At 41.9% G+C, this 22,323-nt stretch overlaps 1 protein-coding gene across 1 annotated transcript in view; it reads right to left on the reverse strand.

Annotated features, from left to right (window-relative positions):
• The window catches only part of LOC147707491 (CD109 antigen-like), an 871,995-nt gene extending 849,758 nt beyond the window's left edge, over positions 1–22,237 (reverse strand). The window contains exon 1 of the mRNA XM_086926508.1: positions 21,950–22,237. Coding sequence (XP_086782634.1) covers positions 21,950–22,014 — 65 coding nt within the window. The 5' untranslated portion in view covers positions 22,015–22,237. The remainder of the gene's footprint in view (positions 1–21,949) is intronic.
• Between the last annotated feature and the right edge of the window lie 86 nt (positions 22,238–22,323).

Here is a 22,323-nt window from a genome sequence, read left to right on the forward strand (position 1 = left end):
CAGACAGAGTAATTGTGCCCTGATGAGAATCCGGAAATCAAGCCCCTGGATTCGAAACGCGTCGGCCAATTAGAAAGGAACACTTGTATAGCAGCATTCGCTGGTCTATAAAGAATCCTGAATTCATTTTCGCGCTCCTTTCCTAATTTCCCCCTTTTTTCTACTCTCCTTTGCTTCAATCAATTCTCTACTCATTTGAAAGTGTGTGTATCATTCATTGTCATGCATATCGAATGTCACTGTCTGTTTTACATTGTTTTTCATTTCCGTGATTAATGACGATATTCAGTTTGTAATACTTTGTTCTGTAGAAAAGTTATTAGACTTTGGTTTAAATTTACGTTGTACATATGTCTTTGTCTGTCTATAATATTTTGTTTCTGACAAACAGAGTTTAAACCCAAAAAGGTTTGTGGTATAAATAAAAATACCCAGTTGATAACGACAAGCAGCGTGTTCAACTTCCCGTAAATGTGGGTGCAAATGTAAGTGGTGGGGCACTCTTCTTTGATTGTTGATAGACTTATTGCAAGCAGCCTGTCATCACGTTTTGTATGTTTCAAGGAACCTTAAAACCCAGCAGATTTCAGATGCTAAATCAATTGTGAGGTTCATTGAATCTTGGAGAAAATGAAACGGTGATAGAGAAGATTTTACACCATCGTGAAGAGAGTCAAACATTGAATGGTGATATTTCAGGTGCAGTCCTGCAACCATTTCCAAAATCAAGTACCACCCCTGCCTTTAACAACATCATTCTGTTCCATGTTTCAAATAAAAGCCAAGCTACTCTGAATTATCATGCACTTTCTTCAACGCCCAATTTTTTCTTTTTGTTTTTAAACGTGAAGAAATGAAATGATTGCAATCTAGGTAAAGCGGTGAAATAGCAGGTCTGACAGTGAAGAAAGGGCGGAGAGGAATGCACTGCAGCTCCTCCCAGACAAAAGAATCTCTCGGACTACAAACAGAAGCAGGCCAGCTGCAGGTGGCATGCAGCCCAGTGCCAGAATATTCTTCTTCCAGATTACTTGCTGGATTGTGGGGAGGGGGGGGGGGGGTATTCTTTCAGAAGACAATGCTTTGCCCTGTACAGAAGGCAGGTGCAGGGATAACCAGATAAATGTCTTCTCAAGCCTCTCAAATCTCACATAAAGCACCCCATACATTATAAAGCAGACCGCCAAGGCTCACTGTTGTAGCAGTGTTTCCCTGCTTGCCTGACAGCAACCTGATCCTGGGTTGTTGCAAAAATCGCTCCACAGTACATTCACCCGCATTGCGATATTTTGCATGTGAAAAATTAGTCTTACTTCCTAATAAAAGATTGCAATAGCGTTGTGCATAGTAGATTGCTTTTTTCGTTAAAGATGAGAAGTTGATGCTTAAGAACTATTTATTTTAATGGGAGATGTGTAGGGACTCGGAATATGGCTACATATGCACATTAAAAAAGAGCAGCTGCCTTATACGTTGATTGTAATACTAGCACAAACAATATTACAACATTACATTAGTGCATCATTTAGTTCACCTATGTGTGCAACCAGTAAAAGAGGTTGTTATGATCAATGAATGGAAAGCAGATCCCCGCCTTTCTACAAATCACTTTTCTAACTTTTCATCACCATCTTTGTGATGGAATGCATGCAAAAAAAGACTAATTTGAGGACATTAACCCCGTGAGAACAGCAGATGTTTGGACTGTTCTCTTCGCCTTCATTCTTCTAAGCACAAAGAACAGACGCGGAATTATGCTCCTTTCAAGCATGTAAACGTTCTGCACTGGGTAAAGTAGCTTGACATGTGCATCTGATGGTTTAGCTAAATTTACTTTTAGATTCATTTGCTCATAACGAAGGCGAAAAACGAATTAAGTAAATGTTTTCAAATTCCTACCTTAAATTACAGCAGATAGAAAAACTAAAATCTTAGCATCAGGTAATTTTGTAATATAATCTTCAACTTATTTGTACGTTAGCCTTTATAAATTCTACCTGCAGCATTCGCCTGGCATGTTATTTAGGAGGTATAATAAGAATAAAGGACATGGGTAGGGCTCCCTGCAATTGCGGACTTTGGGCCATATGTATCAACATTCCGTTTTGCGATTCCTAAACAGCGATTTTTAAGGAATCGCTATTTAGAAATCGCAAAATGGTATGTATGTAGAAATTAGCTTCTTTTTAGTGATTTCTTAAAATTCCTTAATTGCGATTAGCAAATTGGTAATCGCAATTAAGGAATAATTTCCCATTCATTTCTATGGGCCAGGAGGCCCATAGGAATGCAGGGGAAATTTGCGATTCGCAATTTGCTAATCGCAAATTGTGAATATTTTCAAGGGTGCAGGGGTGTCCAAAGGACACCCTGTTGCACCCCTGAAATCGGCATGGGTGGACATGTGGCGCACATACATGCCCTAAGGGCACGTATGTGCGTCAAATGGCACTTATAAAATAGAAAAAATATGCATTTTGAAAGGAATTCGCATCTTACCACCAACTAGAAGTTGGTGGTAAATTGCGATTCCTTAAGGCCAATTTGCTTTTTTTCTGTCTTCTTACATTGCATTTAAGGAATCGCAAAATTTGCGATTCCTTAAATGCAATCACAAGATAAGGAATCGCATATTTTGCGATTCCTTATTTTGAAAGAAGATTTCCTTGATGCATACCAATCCTCCAAATTGCATTCGCAAACGCCGACATTCTGAGAATTTCGGCGTTTGCGAATTCAATTCGGCTTGATACATATGGCCCTTTGTGATTGCTTGAGAGAGAGGAACGGCAAGTGTCATGCTTTAGGAATGGAGTTTTGCTCTTTCAACATGGATGTGAGTGTTTCTCTGGTAAACCGCTAGAAAGAAATGCAGTCTGCACAGAAATCGTTTGTCATGTGTCTGAAAGCGCCAAGGGATTTTATGCAGGTAAGCCTGTGTGCCTGTATTTGAGTTGTCTGCACGTGTATTCATCTCTTTATTAGGTTTACATTGATGCAGGTAGAAAGCAGGATATTTAAAATTGGAGATATACCTGCAATTTGTTTCCTGCTTCCATAAGTAAAACCGTCAAATGTATTAGAAACAAAGTACAACAATCTTGGGCAAAGTCAACATATAGCGCCTATTATAACTAGGCCTGGGCGAAATAGTCAATCCCGGTGGAATCTGCGGTATTTGATAATTCCGCATTCATTCTGCAATGCGGAATTACTGAAAAACTCTGCCCACAGAGTCGTGTCCACCATTGTACTTCACCCTGTGCCTATTGAAACTGAGTCTCATACAACATATAACTAAGTGCACCATATTTTTATTTATTTATTTAGAGTGTTTTATAAAGTGCGAACATCACCCAAGGATATCAGAGTGTTGTACATAGAGTCGATTGAAGAAAAAGATCGGTATACACCAGAACACCATAAGTAAAAAGGCACAATAGACTGTTGCAACAGATATCACATTAAAAATCTGTTATTCCATTAATATTTCATTAATAGGAACGGATTCAGCTTCTTGATGGTGGGTATTTTGCTGCTGCTCAGAAATTCAGATCCAGGTACCCAGCAGAGCAAAGTTTTAGTGGGGTTCTCCTGTAAAGGAAGTGCTTTTGACCAATATAGAAATTGCTGACAATGTGATGTTCGATGCTCACTGGGAAGGGTCTCTCCAAAAGTCTATGAAAGGAATCTATTCATTGGGTTATTTTTCCATCTCTTTTTTAAAACGTGGGTTAATGGGTTTGAACACACTTTGGGTGGTAAGGAGTTCCAGATCCTTTGGGCCAACCCAGAGAAGGAGCATGTGTCATAAACAGCACAGTCTTTTGTGCCATTACTGAACATCACCCAGTGGGCTGTATTGTACATCATACAGTGCTCTGATGGTAAACAGACCCAGTGCTCTTGTCATGCAAATGTTAGAATGTACCCCTGATTCAAATTACCTAGTGCTTTACTGATGTTCATCACTAATATTACCCAGAGTTATCCTAGCCTGTGCTTCCCTGATGAACCTTATTGTATAATTGACACCATTCCATAAAGTATGGATGTGCATCAACATACGTCACCTGATGGTCAGGGTTGTGTAGAACTTCATTGACGCCTATATGTTTGTTGGGATATCTGTAGACCTGTTGGATGTTATGAAAATAAATATCTGAGGAGGGGCTCATCTGAGTGAAAGAGTGCATTATCGCTGTTAGTCCTCAATGTTGTCCATCTGGGTGTTCATGAACTATACAAAAGCTGAACCTCGTATTACTCAGTTGTCCATACATTTCAAATTATCTTAAGCAATAAGAAGTCACATTTGAAAATAAATAAAAACGTTAATCGTCTTGTAACTGCAAAATATCAGACTATAATACATAGATTACCCTAATCGCCTTTGAAATTCAAATGGATACTGGAGCTTGTGCCTTCTTGATATAACTACTTAGTTTTGGCTTGACAGTGCACCATTATGTGATCCACCTAAAAAGGGCTTTAAGAAGCACTACCAAGAGAGGGCATTTGGCTTCACCCATATGGTGGTAGCTAGGAGCATACGTTTTGATTGAGCAGAAGTTGTGTGCTTCCACAAAAAAGTGCTTTCCCTCAGTGCAGCTGTGATGATTTTGTTTATTCATCATGCATCCTGAGCTTGAACTTTCAGGGGTACACATATGGCATTATAATTCTATTAGAGTGTCTTTGATAACTAAATAATGCAAATGTTTATATTTCTGTGGCAGCTTCATAGAAGGGGAGAGGAAAGTTATGGACTTTGGAGTTCAGAGTGCAATTTTGTGTTTGAGAGCCCAGGATTGCATTAATCCACATGGATTTTTAGGTCTGGCTTGACAGTGTATGTGTCGCCTGACCTTAAGTGATCAACAAAAAAGAGCTTTCAGATTCCTACTGAGAGAAAGTCTTAGGCTCCAACTATATGTTGGTTCCACTGAATCCAGGTTTTGATTGAGCCAAATGTGTGTGCTGCCCCTAAAATTACTGCTTGTACTACATGTTTTGCCTTGTGAAAAGTTTTTCTTTAATTTATAGATCAGGACTAAGTAGGTTATAGTGGTGTTAGAAATGGGTCTCTAGGCCGAGGCATGTGCCCTGTTCAAGTAGGAACCACCACTCTAGTCAGGGTAAGTCAGATACACAACCTAAATTAACCTGTACTCACCCTATGGTAGCTTGGCACAGAGCAGTCAGGCTTAACTTAAGATGCAATGTGTAAAGTATTTGTGCACACTTTAATTATAGCAACACAGTAAAAAGACTCTAGATCAGTTTAAAAACAGAGAATATTTGTCTGATTAAAACAAGACCAAAACAACAATAATACAATCAGTGGTGGCCAGTACAGTATGGGGTGGAGGGGCGGGAGTGTGGGGACGGGAAAATAATTTCACTTACCTGATCGTCGCGTCTCTGCTCCATCTCTCGCACTTTGTCTCTCCTCTGCTTCTTAACCATGAAGCACCCATGTTCCCCAAAGCCAATCACAAAGCTGCAATGCATTGTTGTAATTTGTCTGATTGCCATTGTTTGGCATACAGATGGGGAATGGGAGCCTGGGCATGTTCTCCACCCAGGCTGTAATGAAGCCTGGGTGGAGAACATCAAAGTGCGCATGATGGATTAGTCGGGCAAAGAGGGCCTGCCAAACCGGTATGCACACTTTAGAGTGCAGCAACCACTCCTCCACCCCATGTCACGGGAGCCAAGCCCCACCCTAACTTGGCGATACTAAAAAATAAAATGATATTAACTTCTAATGATCCAAAACATTGGATTCAGTGGCAGCATAGCGCAGAGGCCACCACTGAATCGAATACGTAGAAGTCAAGATATGAATTTTTAGAGATTAAATTTAAAAAAACAGTGCTTAGAAGTCAAGAGCACTAAAGGGTTACTTGAGGTCGCGTTAGATTGGGCCATATCTCAAGAGGTAAACCGACTGCAATGGAGTGCGGGTTGGATATAGTTCCATTTAGGTTCCGCTGAAGTTTTACCTTCTCAAGTTGAGCCAAGAGTCCTGTTCACAGGGAAAGAGTTTGCTGGGAGCATGGTGATCATCACTGGTGATGGTCTGTGAAACGTGATGAGCCGGCAGGCATCGCAGACAGACGGCTAGGGCCTCGCGGTCACGAGCGGCGATACTCCTGTGCGAAGAGACAAACTTGTGCCCATTCGCACTGATCCTTTGAGTAACCAACACTGTTCCAGATCAAATGGGCTCGTTCGCGAGGAGCCCAAAAGCTTGATTTAATGGGACTGTAGAGCTGGAAACCCACTTCTGAGGCACAGGACTGGAGGGGGGCACCACACGCAAGGGTAGGATTCACAGATGCCAAAGTCCAGCAGCACCAGCAGAGTTTCAAGACGTCTTTTGTGACCCTGAGGATTAAGAGAACAGGAGGCAAGCTAGCGAGCCCTTGGAGAATCTTGGAATCAAGGATGTAGAGAGCAGGTCCAGCCCATCTCATTATCAGGCAAGAAGCAGCAGGCATGAGGCAAACACAGCAGTGCAAGTTGCAAAGTGGCATTACCTCCTGTAGCACAGCAATCCGCAGGCCAACACAGCAAAGCAAGTGGCAAAGTTGCAGTCCCTCCAACAGCCCACAGCTCTTCTTCCAGGCAGAATGTCCTTGGTTCCAGTAGAGTTATGATTTGGTGGTGTCAAGTGCCCAGTATTTATACCCAAATGTGCATTGAAGTGACAGAAACTCAAAGAGGCCTTTGAAGATCACAAGGTCACTACCTTTCCTGCCCTGGCTCCAGTCACACTACACGGGGGTATGTAGCTCTTTGTGTGGGGACAAGCACTGCCCAATTCAGAAGCGTCAGCTCCTCCCTCCCAATCTACCTCAAGAAGGCCCATCAGCCTGATGATAGGCCATCAGGATGCAAATGTCACACCCATGCTCCCTTTATGTGACTGTCTAGCGGGAATGCACAAAGCCCAGCTATCACCCCACAAGAAAGTATCTATCAAATAAGACATCCAATATTGGACCATGCTGGCCATTACATTTTCAGTGCTAATAAGACCAATCCTCCAATCTGCAATCTTTTCCATAACAGAGTATAATCAAAGATATAAAATTAATGCTTTTCCAATGTGGAATAACCAAGAGATCCATGATTGGAGTAGAGATTGGTTAATCTCCCCCAAGCTTTGTTTCAGTTCGAGGTGCTGAAGAGAACCCCTCCCCCCCCCCCCCAAGGAATTTAGGGGTTCGAAACGTGTAGACCTCGTTTCATGACCAAAAAAGTGAACATGTAATCTGTAGCAGTTTAGCCACTTCTTTTTGTATTAATGTTCTTAAATACATTGCCAATTATCTAACTGAATTACCTAGGTTAAACTGAATACCACACTGTTTGGCTTTGCCCAGACGTGGGTTGTAGTAAAAAGGATACAGGTATTTTTTGAAAAAAAAAAACATCACAACCCCTCTGGTTGCGCTTTTCCATGGTTTTTTGTACTGATTATTTTTTTCACGTGTATGTTGTTATTATCATTTTCTAATTGTGTGTGGAATCCTAACTTTAAAATTGGTTTTGTATTTAATGTTGAATTTTGTTAACATTTTATGTGTACACAGTACATGTAATTTGTAACATGTGTGTGTTGAGTTGTATTGTGTTCCATGAAATCATTGAATAGATTTGCTATGAAAAATATTGTCAAAAAATTTTAAAATACGTTTTCAATTCTCTTTTCAGAATTCACTAAAAAAGGAAATAAACTAGCTCTTTTCAATCACAATGAGTGTTTAGTGTGGTTTGAAGAATTTAATTGTTTATAAATTATTGATTCAGTACTGGCATGCATGTTGTTGATAATTTATAACTTTCTCAGACCTACAATTTAAAAAACAGCTTAACTAAAAGATGTGTTTTTAAATTGTGAATCCAGAGGCATAAAACTCAAATATTTTATCTACTCCCAATGGTAAATTACAACTTAAAGATGTTAACCTATTTGAGAAATAGGCCTTGCAGTAGTGAAAAACAAATTTACTTGTTTTTCGCCTCCATGACACATAAAACTCATGGGTACATATCTTACCTTTTAAATACACTGCACTCTGCCCATGTGGCTACCTTTGGCCTACACTAGGGGTGATTTACAAGTAGTTAAAAGGAAGGGTTGGGCCTGGCAAGTAAGTTAACTTGCCAATGTCGAAATGGAATTTTAAAACTGCAAACACCTGCTGTGCAATGGCAGGCTTGAGTCATGTTTAAAGGGCTACTGAGTGGGTGGCACAATCAGTGCTGCTGGACTACTAATAAACACAAGGAAATGATGGATAGAGTGCTGAAACTTTTCAGACGCTCACCCCCAGCTACAGATCTGGGTTGAATCCATCATCGTTCTTTAGCTCACTTTGCCACCCCAGATCATCTTTTAACATTTGTTACCCGAGTGGGAAGGGTATGCCTAGATGTGAGTCCTGGGCCCTCCATGCCACTGAATGAAGCTAGCCTGGCTGATGAGGGGTGAAACCCCGAAACCGCTCCTAGGATGCATGTTTCTTGTCCAAGGAGAACCTGGCCTGGACTGTTCCCATGGGGAAATGGGTAAAAACTGATTTGCATATGGCTGGGTTTCAACTGGAATGGCATGGGGAGCAAGAAAATGATGGCAGTAGACTCAGATCTCTGTAATGGGGAGAATGTTTGACAATGATCAGTATTCGGTCTGTAAATTGTTCTTTTCGCAGCAGGACAAGTAGTAGCAATCCTAGGATGCTTGTTTCTGGTCCAAGGAGAACCTGGCCTGGCAGTTCAGGCTGGACTGTTCCCATGGGGAACGGGGTAAAAACTGATTTACATATGGCTGGGTTTCAACTGGAATGGCATGGGGAGCAAGAAAATTATGGCTGTAGACTCAGATCTCTGTACTGGGGAGAATGTTTGACAATGATCAGCATTTGGCCCGTAAATTGTTCTTTTTGCAGCTGGTCAAGTACAAGCATTTAATTTACAGGCCCTGAGCACATAATAGTGCACTTTACTAGGGACTTATAAATAAATTAAATATGCCAACTGTGGATAAGCCAATGTTTGCTCTGTGTGAATGATAGGTTGTTTTATGAGAGACAGTATTTTGCTTATCCAACTGTCACTCGCATACCTTTCTAATGGTATGACTGTGTGTCTGTGGGTTGCTGTATAAGAGAGAGAGAGAAAAAGAAAAAGAAAAAGAAAGAGAGAGAGAAAGAGAAAGAGAAAGAGAATTTTCACAATCCTATAGCGATTTCCAACAAGGGCATATCTGTAAGTAAACAAACTGCTTGGGCGCGCAAATTTATCTTATGTGATAAAAATATTGGGCGTAAAAACAATTTCCGTATGGCAAGGACAAATGTGCAATCAAGCAATATGTGCAACATGTCATTTCTTAGACCTAGCCCACAATTACAGTTGCCATCTGGGCCAATCAAAGCAGTCTTTATTTTTCTGTCTATCTTCCAAGGGTTAATCCCAACTCGGGACCTTAAAATTTCATATCTTAACCCTTGATTGGGCAATATATCCAGATGCAGGAACCAACCTCCATTTTCCCATGAGTTCTTTAACCACTGGACCGATTTTTTCACTAACATATAATCAAGGTCATGAGCCCTTGAAAAAGACTGACCTTGTTCCCTTGTTCTCTTTGTAAAATCGGCCACCAAGGAGTGCTGGGAGATTCTAACATTAAGGGGCCCTGCTACTTTCTGGAGGGTTCTTCTCACATCCTTTGCCCAACTAAGGCTACTTGTTTGAATCTCCTCACTACACCATTGTGAGACCTTCTGTACAACTCCTGGGTCCTGACGCTTCCAAAATCTTTCCATGGCCATTTGGGACTGCACACGGCAAGAAGTTAACCCTAGTTCCATTTTTTGTTGAACTTTTTTAGCCCACATATAGACGAAAAGGCTTTTGCTTTTTGTGCCTCCAAGTGGGTGCGGCATTTTAGCGCGCTATTAAACCAGAGGCCTAAGTATCTGTATTCTTTAACTGCTTCCAGTTTGTCGTGGCCTAAAAACCAATTAAAATTCTTCCGGCTCTTTCCAAAACATAGACCCTTGGTTTTCTCCATATTTACGGTCAGTAATTTTCTATCACAGTAATGTTTGAAAACATTTAATTTCCTTTGGAGAAGTGTGGCTCAATGGTTAGAGCGGCAGACCCTGATGCAGAGGTCTAGCCCAGGACCAGGGTTCAATTCCCTACCTCGGCGGGTCTTGGGCTCAAAATTCCACAGACCCGATAATTCTCGCCTCGATGCATATTCCAATCATGGAGTCCCACTCTGCAACTCTGGGCAATAGCTTGCTTAATCTCCACAACGGCCCCCACAATGCTAAGGATGCCTGGTCTCCACCTTGGGGGTGCCCAGGAGTGGACGCCTCACAGGGAAAGCCAAGATGGGTTCCACAGTGGTATTGGTACAAGCGCCTTGAGACCCTTGCGGGTGAGTAGTGCGCCATACAAGTATCAATTTACATTTACATTTGGAGTCCTATTCCTGTTTGATCAAGAATCACTAGATCATCAGCGTATAGGAGACAAGGCACTTTGTGACCACTCATTCTTGGGCTTGCGCTTCTTTCAACTTCTAATGCCGCAGGGAGATCTGCCTAGAAAATTGAAAATAACAGGGGTGCCAGAACGCACCCCTGTATAAGGCCATTCCCTACAGTTATCTTATGAGTTAATGACCCCTGCATGTCTCTAATAACCTGGGCCCAATTCCCACTATGTAACTCTTTTAGGACCATCAATAAACCATCTGGGATTTTGTATTTTATCATGTCTTCCCAGAGTTTATCACAGTCCAAGGAGTCAAATGCTACCCGAAAATCGACAAAGCAGTCGATTTCCGGGCCAGGGCCCATAGGGCAAAACAATGATCTATTGTGGAATGGCCTTCTTTAAATATGCCTTGTTCAACTGGGATAATTGATCCCTCTTCTGCCCAAGTCTTTAACCTATCTAATATTATTTAAGCAAATATCTTTTCACCAATATCAATTAGATTAATTAGTCTATTATTCCTGGGTGCATAGACATCCCTTTTTTTATGGGCTAATTATCGCACCCTTCCAGTTAGTCAGGATCGTCCCTGTTTCTAGGATTACTGAGAACATTAGAGAAAAAAATTCAGCCCACCATGATGTCCGTGACTTTATTATCAAAGCTGGCAAGTTATCTGGGCCAGCAGCTCTTATTACGTTTAGGGTCTTTATCTTAATAAGAACATTTTCTACTGAAAAGTCTGATTTTAGATCAACTACCAGACCACTCCAGTCCCCTAATACTTCCTCTTCAATTTCTCTCCCCGAAGAATACAATTCCTTCAGATAATCCTCCCAGGCGCCCTCTTCTACTACACAATTCATTGAAGCAACTGAGGAATCTGTTACTGATTGTACTAGCTTCCAGAACAGTTGTATGTTCTTGGATCGGATAGCCTCCAACAATTTCCCCCAGCAGGTTTCCTTATGGGCTCTTTTTGTACTATAAAGAAGGGTGGTGTATTCTTTTTTTAATTTGACAATATTTTCTGCCCTAGTCTTATCAAATTTTTTACGCAAGCTACGCTGTTCTCTTCTTAATTCTCTTTTTTTGTTTAAACAGTGTTTATTAAACCAATTGACTTGCTGAACCTGTGTATTTTGTTTACTCTTGGTGGCCTTTGCATCTATTATTAGTTCAACCTTAATACTTTGTACCACTTTATTTATGTTTTCAATATACCAGGCCAGGTTTAGTCCATCTACACTTCCTAGAATGATGTTTTGTTGGAGCCTGGTTAACTTTTCTATATATTTTTCGGTTACCCGTGTGGAGATATGCCTTGGGTAATCCATCTGTTGAATGACTACTTTCTCACAGGCAATCTGATGGAAATATAGCAGCTCCAGTTCTAGAATATTGTGATCACTGCCTTCTATATGGTTAACCCTGAAGCCCTTTATTAAGTTGAAGTTCCATGCTGGCATGAAAACATAATCTATGGGGCTATTTTGTGTCCCTGGTTTGAAAGTTTTCTTTGCCGGGCAATCTTGGGGAAAGCTACCGTTCAAGCAAAAAAAAACTTTAGTCGCTAGGTAATTTTCCAAACATGCATCATGCATTGAACAAAGACTTTCAGGAAACGTTGCTTGAATTATATCATAGGACTCCAAAATTTCTAAATACATGAGATCTTGCCGCTTTGGGTTAAGTTTATGATTAAAAAATGTTCTCCTACCAACAAAATCAAATCTGAGCCGTACTTTTCACACAGTAAATCTAAATCATTCTTAAAACATCCCATTTCAACACCATATTCCTCCTGAGCGCCCTATTGCATATAAACATTGAAGATAAACACATTTTCTTTCTTATTACCAGCAGCAATTAGGGTTATTCTACAACAAAGCAGCCATTTGCATGTTACAGTGAGCTGAAGTACATTTTTCACTAGTTTTGTAGATAATAATATCAGTAAGCCGCTTGCTGGGCGGCTGGACCTAGATTTTACTGCCGGTCGATGGACTTGGCGGAACCCATCCACTACCGGGGTCTCACCACATAGCCAGGTCTCCTGAATACAAATGATCTCGTTATTGTTCGCCAGTTCTTTTATCCGTTCATACTTTATTTGATTTCCTAATCCATTATATTCCAGGAGGACATTTTTAAGCCATGTGGCTGACCCGTTACCTATTCTACGTCACTGAGGGGCCCATACCCATTGGATTCCTCTAAGTGGCGCTGGGAAGGCCCTAGGGGACTAGTACTAAGGCTCCAATTCTTTTAAGAATCCTTCGGAGCAGAATTATTTATTACTATGTTAAGATTTCCCAAGCCTAGACTTACATCTCTTTCTAGTAGTCTCACTTGCCTCTTTCCAAGCCCTGCATGGTACTGTAGAAAGACTTTATCTTGCTGAACTTTGTATTCTGCCCCTCCTTCTGCAATGGGTACTAGCCGAATCGCTGCATTTAGTATCTCACTCTCTGCTCTCTCTATGGCAATTTTTACCAGATCTGAATAGACTTGTACCCTGGAGAGCTCTTTTCCATCGAGGGTTGATTGAAAACCCACCTGTTTGAGGTCTTTTGAGACGATCCCTTTCAGGCTGGGACAATGGGCGAATGAATTAAGGAGAAGTGATCTATTTAGATACAATCTCTTCTTTGTTTTTTTCCCGCCCCTTCCCATTTTCACTTGTTCAAAATACAGCCACTGGTTTCCTTTAAACTCCATTCCTATTAATGTTGGCTCCCTTTGTGGCTGTTGTGTATTAGATCTAGCACCATCCTCTGCTAAATTGCCCAAATGGTGCCGCTCTTTGAAGGCAACAGTTGTAGCAGGTTTTCTAGTTGTATTGCATGGTACATATTTTATGCATCTAGCCATCTTCTCCTTGTAATTGTGTTTACTGCTACAAATACCCTTTTTGACTTGATTCTTTACTGGTTTCTCTGTACTTCCTATTTTTATTCTGCTCACTCTTTCTCTCTTAGTTTTTGGGACTTTGATTTTAGCACCACTCTGCCCATGCTCTTTCTTTGTACGCCTTTTCTGAAGGGTCTTCCCTGTCTTAATAAAGCGTGTCTAGTATAACCGTCCCTTCTTTTTACCAACATCGGCCATCTTGAAATGTATACATCATGGTTGGTTGATGGGGGTTCTATATTCCCGATCTCCTCCCCCCACAGTTGGGGTTAAATGCTCGGGTCAGGAACAGGTCTTAACATTAAAGGCATTTGGCCCCTAATTCCTTGTAGTTCTCCCTGAATTTTAGAAAGGTACGCGTTCTGTGTTTTTAAAATGTCATGATTTAGAATTGTAACTTCCAAGATCCCTTGGAGTGCTTTTTGCAACAATAACATCAATTCCAGCATTGAAGAGGCCGAAGTTGTAGAAGATTCTGAGTTAAGCTGTAGGGATTGATTACAGTCATTGGTGCCCTTGTATTGTATTGTATTGTATATTGGATTTTATATAGCGCTTATCACCCAGGGGTCTCTAAGCGCTTGCCTTGGGAACCCGTCCTGGCTTTTTCCCTGTGAGATAGCCCCTACAGGGCATCCCCAAGGTGAAAGTGTGGTATCTATGGTTTAGAGTTTTGGGTTGTCTGTATTTCCTTATGTTACTCTATTGTTATTAGAATGTTATTATGGTTCTGGGGTCTGTGTTCTAACTGGAGTCAGTTATTGGTGCTTTGTATTGCTGTGAAGTATCTTACATAAAGAACCTTTCTACTTTCCAAGTCTCATCTCCGTTTCTCCATGAAGACTTGATGTAACAGAAAGCCAGGTATCCCACCGCGGGGGGCCGTTGTGGAGATTAAGCAAGCTTAATGCCCAGAGTTGCAGAGTGTGAACCAATGATTAGGTCAGGCAACGAAGCGAGAATTATCGAGTCCGTGGACATTTTGAGCTCAAGACCCTGCCGCGTCGGGAATTGAACCCTGGTCCCGGGTCTGACCTCTGCTTCAGGGTCTGCCTGCTCTAACCAGTGAGCCACACTTCTCCTCCCTTGGACCCTGTAGTGTGCTCATCATACCCTTCATGTCCCTTCAAACTTCCGTCCAAGGCAGAACCATCTTACTCCTCTTGCCTTAGATCTTCACTATTTGTTTCCTTAGGGTCGTGAAGAAAGGACAACCTTGGAGACGAGGATAGTCGGGTGACATTACTGGTCCATTAGAAGCTATTAAAGACTGTGGGGATTGATTGATTGATTGGATTTGCAGAGTCCATCATTTGTTCGTCAAATATAAGGGAGGAACCTTCCTTCCATGGTTCTTACCCGGCTGTTTCAGGATCAGATGCAAGGGGCTTGATTGGTGAAAAAAAACCTTTTAAAGTGCTTTCCCACAAAGTCTTTCAGGGAGTTTGAGGCTACACCCCCCTTTCGTCCTACTTGCGGTGGCTCCTTGGGTATTTTCTCTTTTTTCTTCTGTATACGTTTAGATTTTTGTTTTGTTCCTGGGTGCGCTGGTCTTCCTCCCGAAGCGTTTAGATCCATAAGGGGGTCTTTTAATGACTTTGTCAGTCCCAGTGCGCTTTTATTCTTCCTTGGGGCCATCACTTAAGCTCTTTGACTTAAAAATTGCTACTTCTCTATGCCCTAACTGGCCCAACCCCTTATTTCCAAATGCAGTCCTCAGGACAGGGGTGGCCAGTTAAAGTATTAAAATAAACAAATATATATAAAAAGAGAAGGGAGGAAAGGAGAAAAAGCAAAACTCCCTTTTTCCCCACTTACCTCTGTTGTGCTGTGTGATGTATGCCTGCGCCGTGCCCATGCCCTTCCTGACTTGCACTTAGGCGTCCCTTCTAGAGGACGGAATTCCTCTTTACTACCAATCTTGCCGATGCTCACTTTATTTTGCGGTGCTCCTGCCACACGCACGCCCCGCCGTCACCCGCTTTATCCCTTGCCTCTCCTTGCTTCTCCAAAAGCCTGGGACCCGAGGCCAATTAACACTGGTCTCGTACCTTATGCCGTATGACTTGCGCCTTACCCCTATGCAATCCGGCTTCAAGTGTCTCTTCCTGCCTCTTTGCTTATCACATATGCCAGGATTCACAAACCGGGGGGGCCAGAAATCGCGGTGCCGGGTGCCCGGCGGTGCCACGAGTCTCACGTCTCTCGCCTCCCTTTATCACCCACATGGCCCTTGTTGTATTAGAGTGGATTGTTATTACTCTGAACTAAAGCTTAGAGATGGGTTGTTTGTTATATTGTATCTCACAGATTATTAAAATAGGCATAGAGCTTGGTGTTGGTTTCACCGCTGACAAACAATGAGTATAGAAGATTTGTACTGTGAGACTCCTTGGTAAGCCCTGTTAGAAGAGCTAGTATTTTTCACTGCCAACTATACTTTTTTGTATATATTTGCAATTTTATGACTGTGTGCATGATGGTTGCCTTGTGGGAAAACTTAAGCTCAGTACAGTAGGCCTAGGTTGGTGATGGTGACATGCCATTGATAACAGTTATAGGCTTGATTGGTGAGCAAGGAAATGATATGCCTTATGTCATAGATCTGGTCTGTTTATTATGTTATTTCAAAGGCAGTAGGCTTGGTTTATTTATTGTGAAAAGCATATGGTAAATCTAATGGACCTTTAACTTTAGAATGATGTCACATTCTGTTTCAGTCAATAGAAAGATAGCTGGTTACATGAAGTCTCACAGATAACTATAGTAAGCAAGGATTTTGGTTGTACACTCTGGCACACAAAGGGAGCAGAATTTCACCATGCTGATCCTTATATGGCCCTATTGGAGGGATTGTAATTTTTTTTTACCACCTGCCATTTTTTACATATGTGCAACTGTACGCCTGATTATTGCCAGTTTAGGTATTTACCAGTAGTCCTGTGGTGTATATAATCTCCAGCCATTGGTAAAGTCTAGTAGCCTTATCAGTTCACTGGGAAAAGCTTTGTCAGATTCCATAGGTGGAATCTGTTTATGATAAAAGTTATGACAATGCAAGTAGGACTTATTTATTGCAGAGAGCATGTGTTAAAAGCAATAGGCGATCGAGGGCAAATGGATATTACATTGTGCTAAAGAATATGGGCAAGGATTTTGTTACATAGGATTTTACAGATTATCATAGTAGGCAAGAGTTTTGATTTTGGTGATCCACCTAAACAAACTATGGGGATAGAAAATGTACACTACAATAATCCTTATTAAGCTCTCTTATCAGAGACAGTATTTTGCTTTGCCTAATATTTTGTATACATTTGTCCTTTTGTGATTTTGCTACATAGTTGCCATGTGGAAAACTTGTGCTCAGTACAACAGGCTTGAGTTGGCTATGGTGACAATCCACAATAAAGGCAATATGCAGGATTGTTTATTATGAAAAATGTATGATAAAGGCAGTTGCCCTGGCATTTGATTGTGTAAAGCATCAGTTAAAGTCATAACGCATTTGAATCAATCAATTAATGCATTTATTAGTTAGAGTGTTTTTTTAAGCAGAGAGCTATTCTCTTAAATATGCCAGTGTTAAGGATTTATGGAAATTAAACATGCCCAGCCATATCAAACATGAGGAGAACAGCCATGTTTTCCGTTTTTGCAAGATAAAGGTTCTGATCCAAGGAGCTGAAGTTCTAGAGGGACCTGTTTCCAAGCCTTGGCTTCCTGAAATAAGGAAGAGCTTGACCCCTTTCTCGCCAGCAAGACCATTGCCATTTAAGGGTGGATTATTATTACTCTGAATTATAGCCTACAGATAGGCTTCTTGTTATATTGAATCTCACATTACCTTAATACTCAAATAGTTTGGTGTTGGTTACCCTCCCTGACAAATTATGAGTATACAATTCTTGCACTCAGAGAATACTTGTTAAGCCCTGTTTCAAGAGATAGTATTTTGCTTGGCTAGCTGTAATTTTGCATACATTTGCATATTCATGACTGTGTGCCTGATGCTTGCCTTGTTTAAAACTGTATGCTCAGTACAGAAAGCATGAGCTTGTTATTGTGACAAGCAATTTCAACAGCTATATGCTTGCTTGGTAGGCAGGGAAATGTTATGCCCAATGCCATAGGTATGGCCTGTTTATTATGAAAAGTTATCTGAATGTTAACTGATAATAATAACATATGTTCTATAATTGTGTATTCCTAAATGTCTTCAGATAAAAAGGGTACCTCACTTGTGTGGCTGGACCCATTGCCTGCAACAGGAAAAGCCCAAAAACCAACATGGACATATCAAGATTTCGCTATGCAAAATGACACCTCTGACAATGTGAGTAGTTGCACTAACTGAACCTAGGCTCAGCTACCACCCAGCGAAACTTACCAAAGCCAGACATTTCTGAAGACACTGAACCCAAAGAGGTTTGACTTGTGTGGATGCCACTAGATCTTGTTATCCAGAATGTCCTAAAATATCAACCTTAGGCTAAAATCAGAGATTCCTTCACATTTTGGTGCAGGAAAGTTCCGTAATATGCGGAGATCCATGAAATTCCTACCATCCAACATTATCACACTACTCCTGAGAAAAATAGTACTCCATTGTGTGTCTGGGCATTTCGCCCACAGTAGAATCCGGTCAGAAGCAGACTGTGTGAAGTCAATGTGGTGTCAATGAGGTCTTCACATGATTATGCTTTTGGTCCATTTCAATGTTGTGTGTTAGGTAAATGCACACATAGGAGGCAGTGTTTCATTGGGAAAAGTGTGGGAACATGGGGTGGTAAGCATTTGACCATTAGCTGGAAGTGCCTAAGTTTTATGTCAAATAGTATGGAAAAAGTAACCTTTAGACCTATACTTTAACGTTTATAGAGTGCTCAAGGCAAGAAAACATGCTGGTACCCATGCTAGTTTTAACACATGGGATGGCACAGAGGAGGTAAAACCCCCATTCTGCCTCTACTTCGGGGCAGAAATATTGCCTGGTGTAGGGGGAGACCAATGCTAGGATGGAAGTGCAGCCCACTCAATAAATGTTCTCCCTTTTTATCCTCTGCTGGTCTGGTGCACTCTTAGCCAGAAAAAGAAGTTACAATGAAGTTGTGCCGGCTGTACATAGCCTATGGTTGTTTAGCACGATACGTCCTGCACTCTGGTTCCAGATTCTACTGATCTCGAGCCATACTTTTCCTTTGTCAACCGTGACCTTCCTGAGAAATTAATCCTTTTCTGAGATCGGAGCTCCTTTATTTTACTGGGCGAATACCCTACAGGATTCTTTTGGATCATTACTCACCCTGAAGAAGCCCTCATGGGCGAAACGCTTTTGCTGTGTTGCACAATCTACCTGTATAAACCCAAATCATTGAATAAAAGGATGGATGACGACATTAAGATTGACTTGCTTCCGACATCGTGACCTCACTCTGGCTTATGAACTAACCAATGAATTGTGTCTGGATGTCTCCATATGTGTGCCTCTCTTACTGTGTGTGCATTAATTTTATTAAGGACCACCAACAGTGGCTGGGCACGTCTTATGAGACCGATTAGGAAACATCGATTGAGTTTCCATTACAGTGTGTAGAACATAGGTTTTGGTGCGGCATTGCATACCCTGCCACCGTAAATCAGAGCGTCTGCACTCTTACCCACCCTGGGTAGTCAGATTGAGGTGTTTACCACTTATCTGTCTGTCCAAGGAGGGTGAGGGGTCAGAAAGCCCAGCAGTCCATCAAGGGTGCAGGGTTGGGTTTAACCATATCTGTCATCCTCTATGAAGCCATTAGTGAAATATCAGCTAAGGGGACTAAGTTTAGGCCTAATTCCCCTGATGGCATATAAGCAAGGACAGAGGTGTAAGGCAGATATGCCTTCTCAGTGTCGTTTTTGCAGCAATGGGATGAAAATTTAATACACGTTTTGTGCATCTGTAGAATCCTACTCCCCTTTCGAATTTTCTGGTTGCGCATCATCTGGAGAACTCTTAGTGTGCGGACATGTCAAGAAGCCCTAGAGGAGTGCATGAAGGGGGACTTAGCTCAGGTGGCTGCCCGATTTGTAAAATTCATGACCAAGATAAACTCAATTTTTCAGTAGATGTCCCCCACGAACCTCTGCTGTGTTAGCTATGAACTTCTTTTTTTTTAACATGAACTTTTTAATTAAGAGAGGAAAGTGCTTTTATGTCCTTTTTGTATGAATTGCAATGATTTTAATGAATTGTGCAAATAAACATATCTATTTTACCAATTACAAATTTTGACAGTGCACCATCCATCCTTGGATATATTAGTCTTACTGCCACCACAGAGTGACTGAATGGGGTTCATATCTCAAAATTCACCCAAAAGAATCCAAATTTCCTGCTTGACATGTGGATGCTCTAAGCCCCCAAAAGTAAACACTCCTGCTGCTTTCGGGATAGTGCAGCTCAATGCCATGAAAGGATGGCCCAACCTCATTGTTTTTTTTTTTATGTATCCTTGGCATCCAGCACACTTTCTGCTCCCCGGGGACTGTTCAAATGTAACTATACCTATCTCCTTTCGGAGTGGGGTCAAGCATCCTGCTCATTCTTTTTTCAAACAAAATAATCACTGGTGTTCTGCTGTGCTTTCTGCCCTACAAGGAAGGGACTGCAAATTGGGATAACCCACCAATCTGTCCCCCCATGGAAGGTGCTAAGACACATCCTGAGGACAATTACCCTCCCCAGAGGTGCGGAAAGGTTGTCTTTTTGGAAGGGGGGCGCGTGCCATCCTTATGGGCTAGGTTCCAACACAGGGCTGGGGCTCAGAGCAGCAAGGCCAAGCCTCACTAACCAACACAATAACTGCCAGTACTGTCACTCTATTCAGTTTCTTTTAAAATTGGGACGTATTGACCTCGAACAATATGTACCATGGACCTCTTTTTCAATTTGGAATAAATCAATTACTTTTATTTACTTTTCACATATCAAAAAACATGTTTTTCTTTTTGTATAAGCCCCTGAAAGGTGTTCAACGGGTGGATCCCTGCTTGCATATCACCCTGCTGCATGAACCCCAAGCAGGGATCCAATACGGGAGGTACCACTGGTGAGTTAATATCCTCCCCTTCCTAACTGTACTATCCCCCTTTGATCAGTGCTCTGGGGGTGGTGGGATGAGATATGCACCGTGAGCGCTAATCAAAGGGTAAGCAGACAGCGCCTAATTTCACCAACTGAGCTCATTTTCACACCGTGTGATGTCAGCGCTGCTCGTGCGTGCTGCCTTCCAAACTGTGAGAAAACAAGTAAAAACAATCTCTGAATATGAGGGAAGCTTTTTGCTGGCATCTCAAGATTTTTAAAAATAGAAAATTCATCTGAATCAAGCCTCGAAAGGAGTTTCACTGCACTGCAGAGATTATTCATGAGACATACAAGTTTCCTCCTCCGCATTCAACATTTTACGGACAAAGGGGTAGGTACCATGTTGGGAAAGAAAAGGCCCTCCCCACTTGGACTTTACCAATCCTTCTCACCTCCGCGAATCAGATTTACTGGGTATGGTAAATACCTCACTCTTATCCCGCCCACATGTAAATACTTTAAGTGGGGCGGGCTCTGCCGAGTCTCAGATCTGGCAGTATTAAAAACTAACTTTGAATCACGCCCCAATCAGACAGCAGTTCAGCTGACATGTTTAAGCCACGTTCTTAATAACATCGACCACGCCTCTTGGAAACGATCCTTAGTTCCAATGTTTGGCCACACCCCTTTTCTATACCTCTCCACTGCACCCCCTAATCCCACACCAAAGTTTTTAATTCCATTTGAAGCACCTTCATTTATAATCTGGACCTTTCCAGTATTTGAAACCCTGACCTGAACATAACTGGCGATGACAGCAGAGAGCGCTTTAAATAATTAGCCTATGCTTCTACGACTAACTTTAGTAGCAATACATCACAGGCGAGTCTTTCTTCGCTTCTTCCTAAATTTGGAGGACTTAATTAAAAGGATCCATATATCCCCCCCCCCCCCCCCATCCCTCCTCTTCTTCTCTCTTCTTTTCTTCTCTCTCGGGCTCCACTAAGCCAACAGCACACATTTGTCGGAACTGCCAAGAAATATGACAAACAGTTTGTTTTTGTATATGTAAAATTTATTTTCAATAAAAATATTTTGAAATCAAAAAAAAGGATCCATGTACATCAGAATACACACGTATGATGTGCGCTGTGCTTCTCGGTAGGGACCCCAGCTATGCAAGATGCCAATAAACACAAGGATGCTGTTTACTTGAAAGGGCTATCTGAATACGACACAGATCAGTGTAACTGTCAGGAGGCAGAACTACTGAGAGAGGGCGTTTGCTCAGCTGTTGTGGATGATGAGAAGGGTTAAGTCGCTGAGTACACCAGCGGGAGAGTGTTTAGAGACGTTATAACACCCGCTATTCACGTTCCCAAATATCTCCGATACACCCCTGAAGCCCCCAAATACTGGAGACCGAGCTGTGCCTACCGTGCTGCTGCAGCGGCAACCCAAGTTGCTAGCAAGAGGACGCGGTGGCCTGCGAGGGATGCCATCTTGCCAGAAAAGTCCCTGTTCTTGACGAGTAGAATTGGACGGCAGAAATCTTCTTCCGCGATGCGGTCCCGTTGGGTAACGGCTGCAAGGATGGAGGCAGGGAACGGGCGCTTTGGGGAAAATGAGCGAGTCGTTTTGAGGCGCAGCCCGAAAACGTAGAAACGCTGTGCCCCTCAGCGCAGCTGCAACAGTCTGACGGGTCTGCGTAGGAGGGAATACACTGCTTTTCCAAAGCACATACCGGCGACTGCCCCTCCCCTCTCGGTCTCCTTGTGAATCATAACTCTAATCCCACCGAATAGAGGATA

The sequence above is a fragment of the Lissotriton vulgaris genome, chromosome 6 (assembly GCF_964263255.1).
Source record: "Lissotriton vulgaris chromosome 6, aLisVul1.2, whole genome shotgun sequence".
NCBI classification, from domain to species: domain Eukaryota; kingdom Metazoa; phylum Chordata; class Amphibia; order Caudata; family Salamandridae; genus Lissotriton; species Lissotriton vulgaris.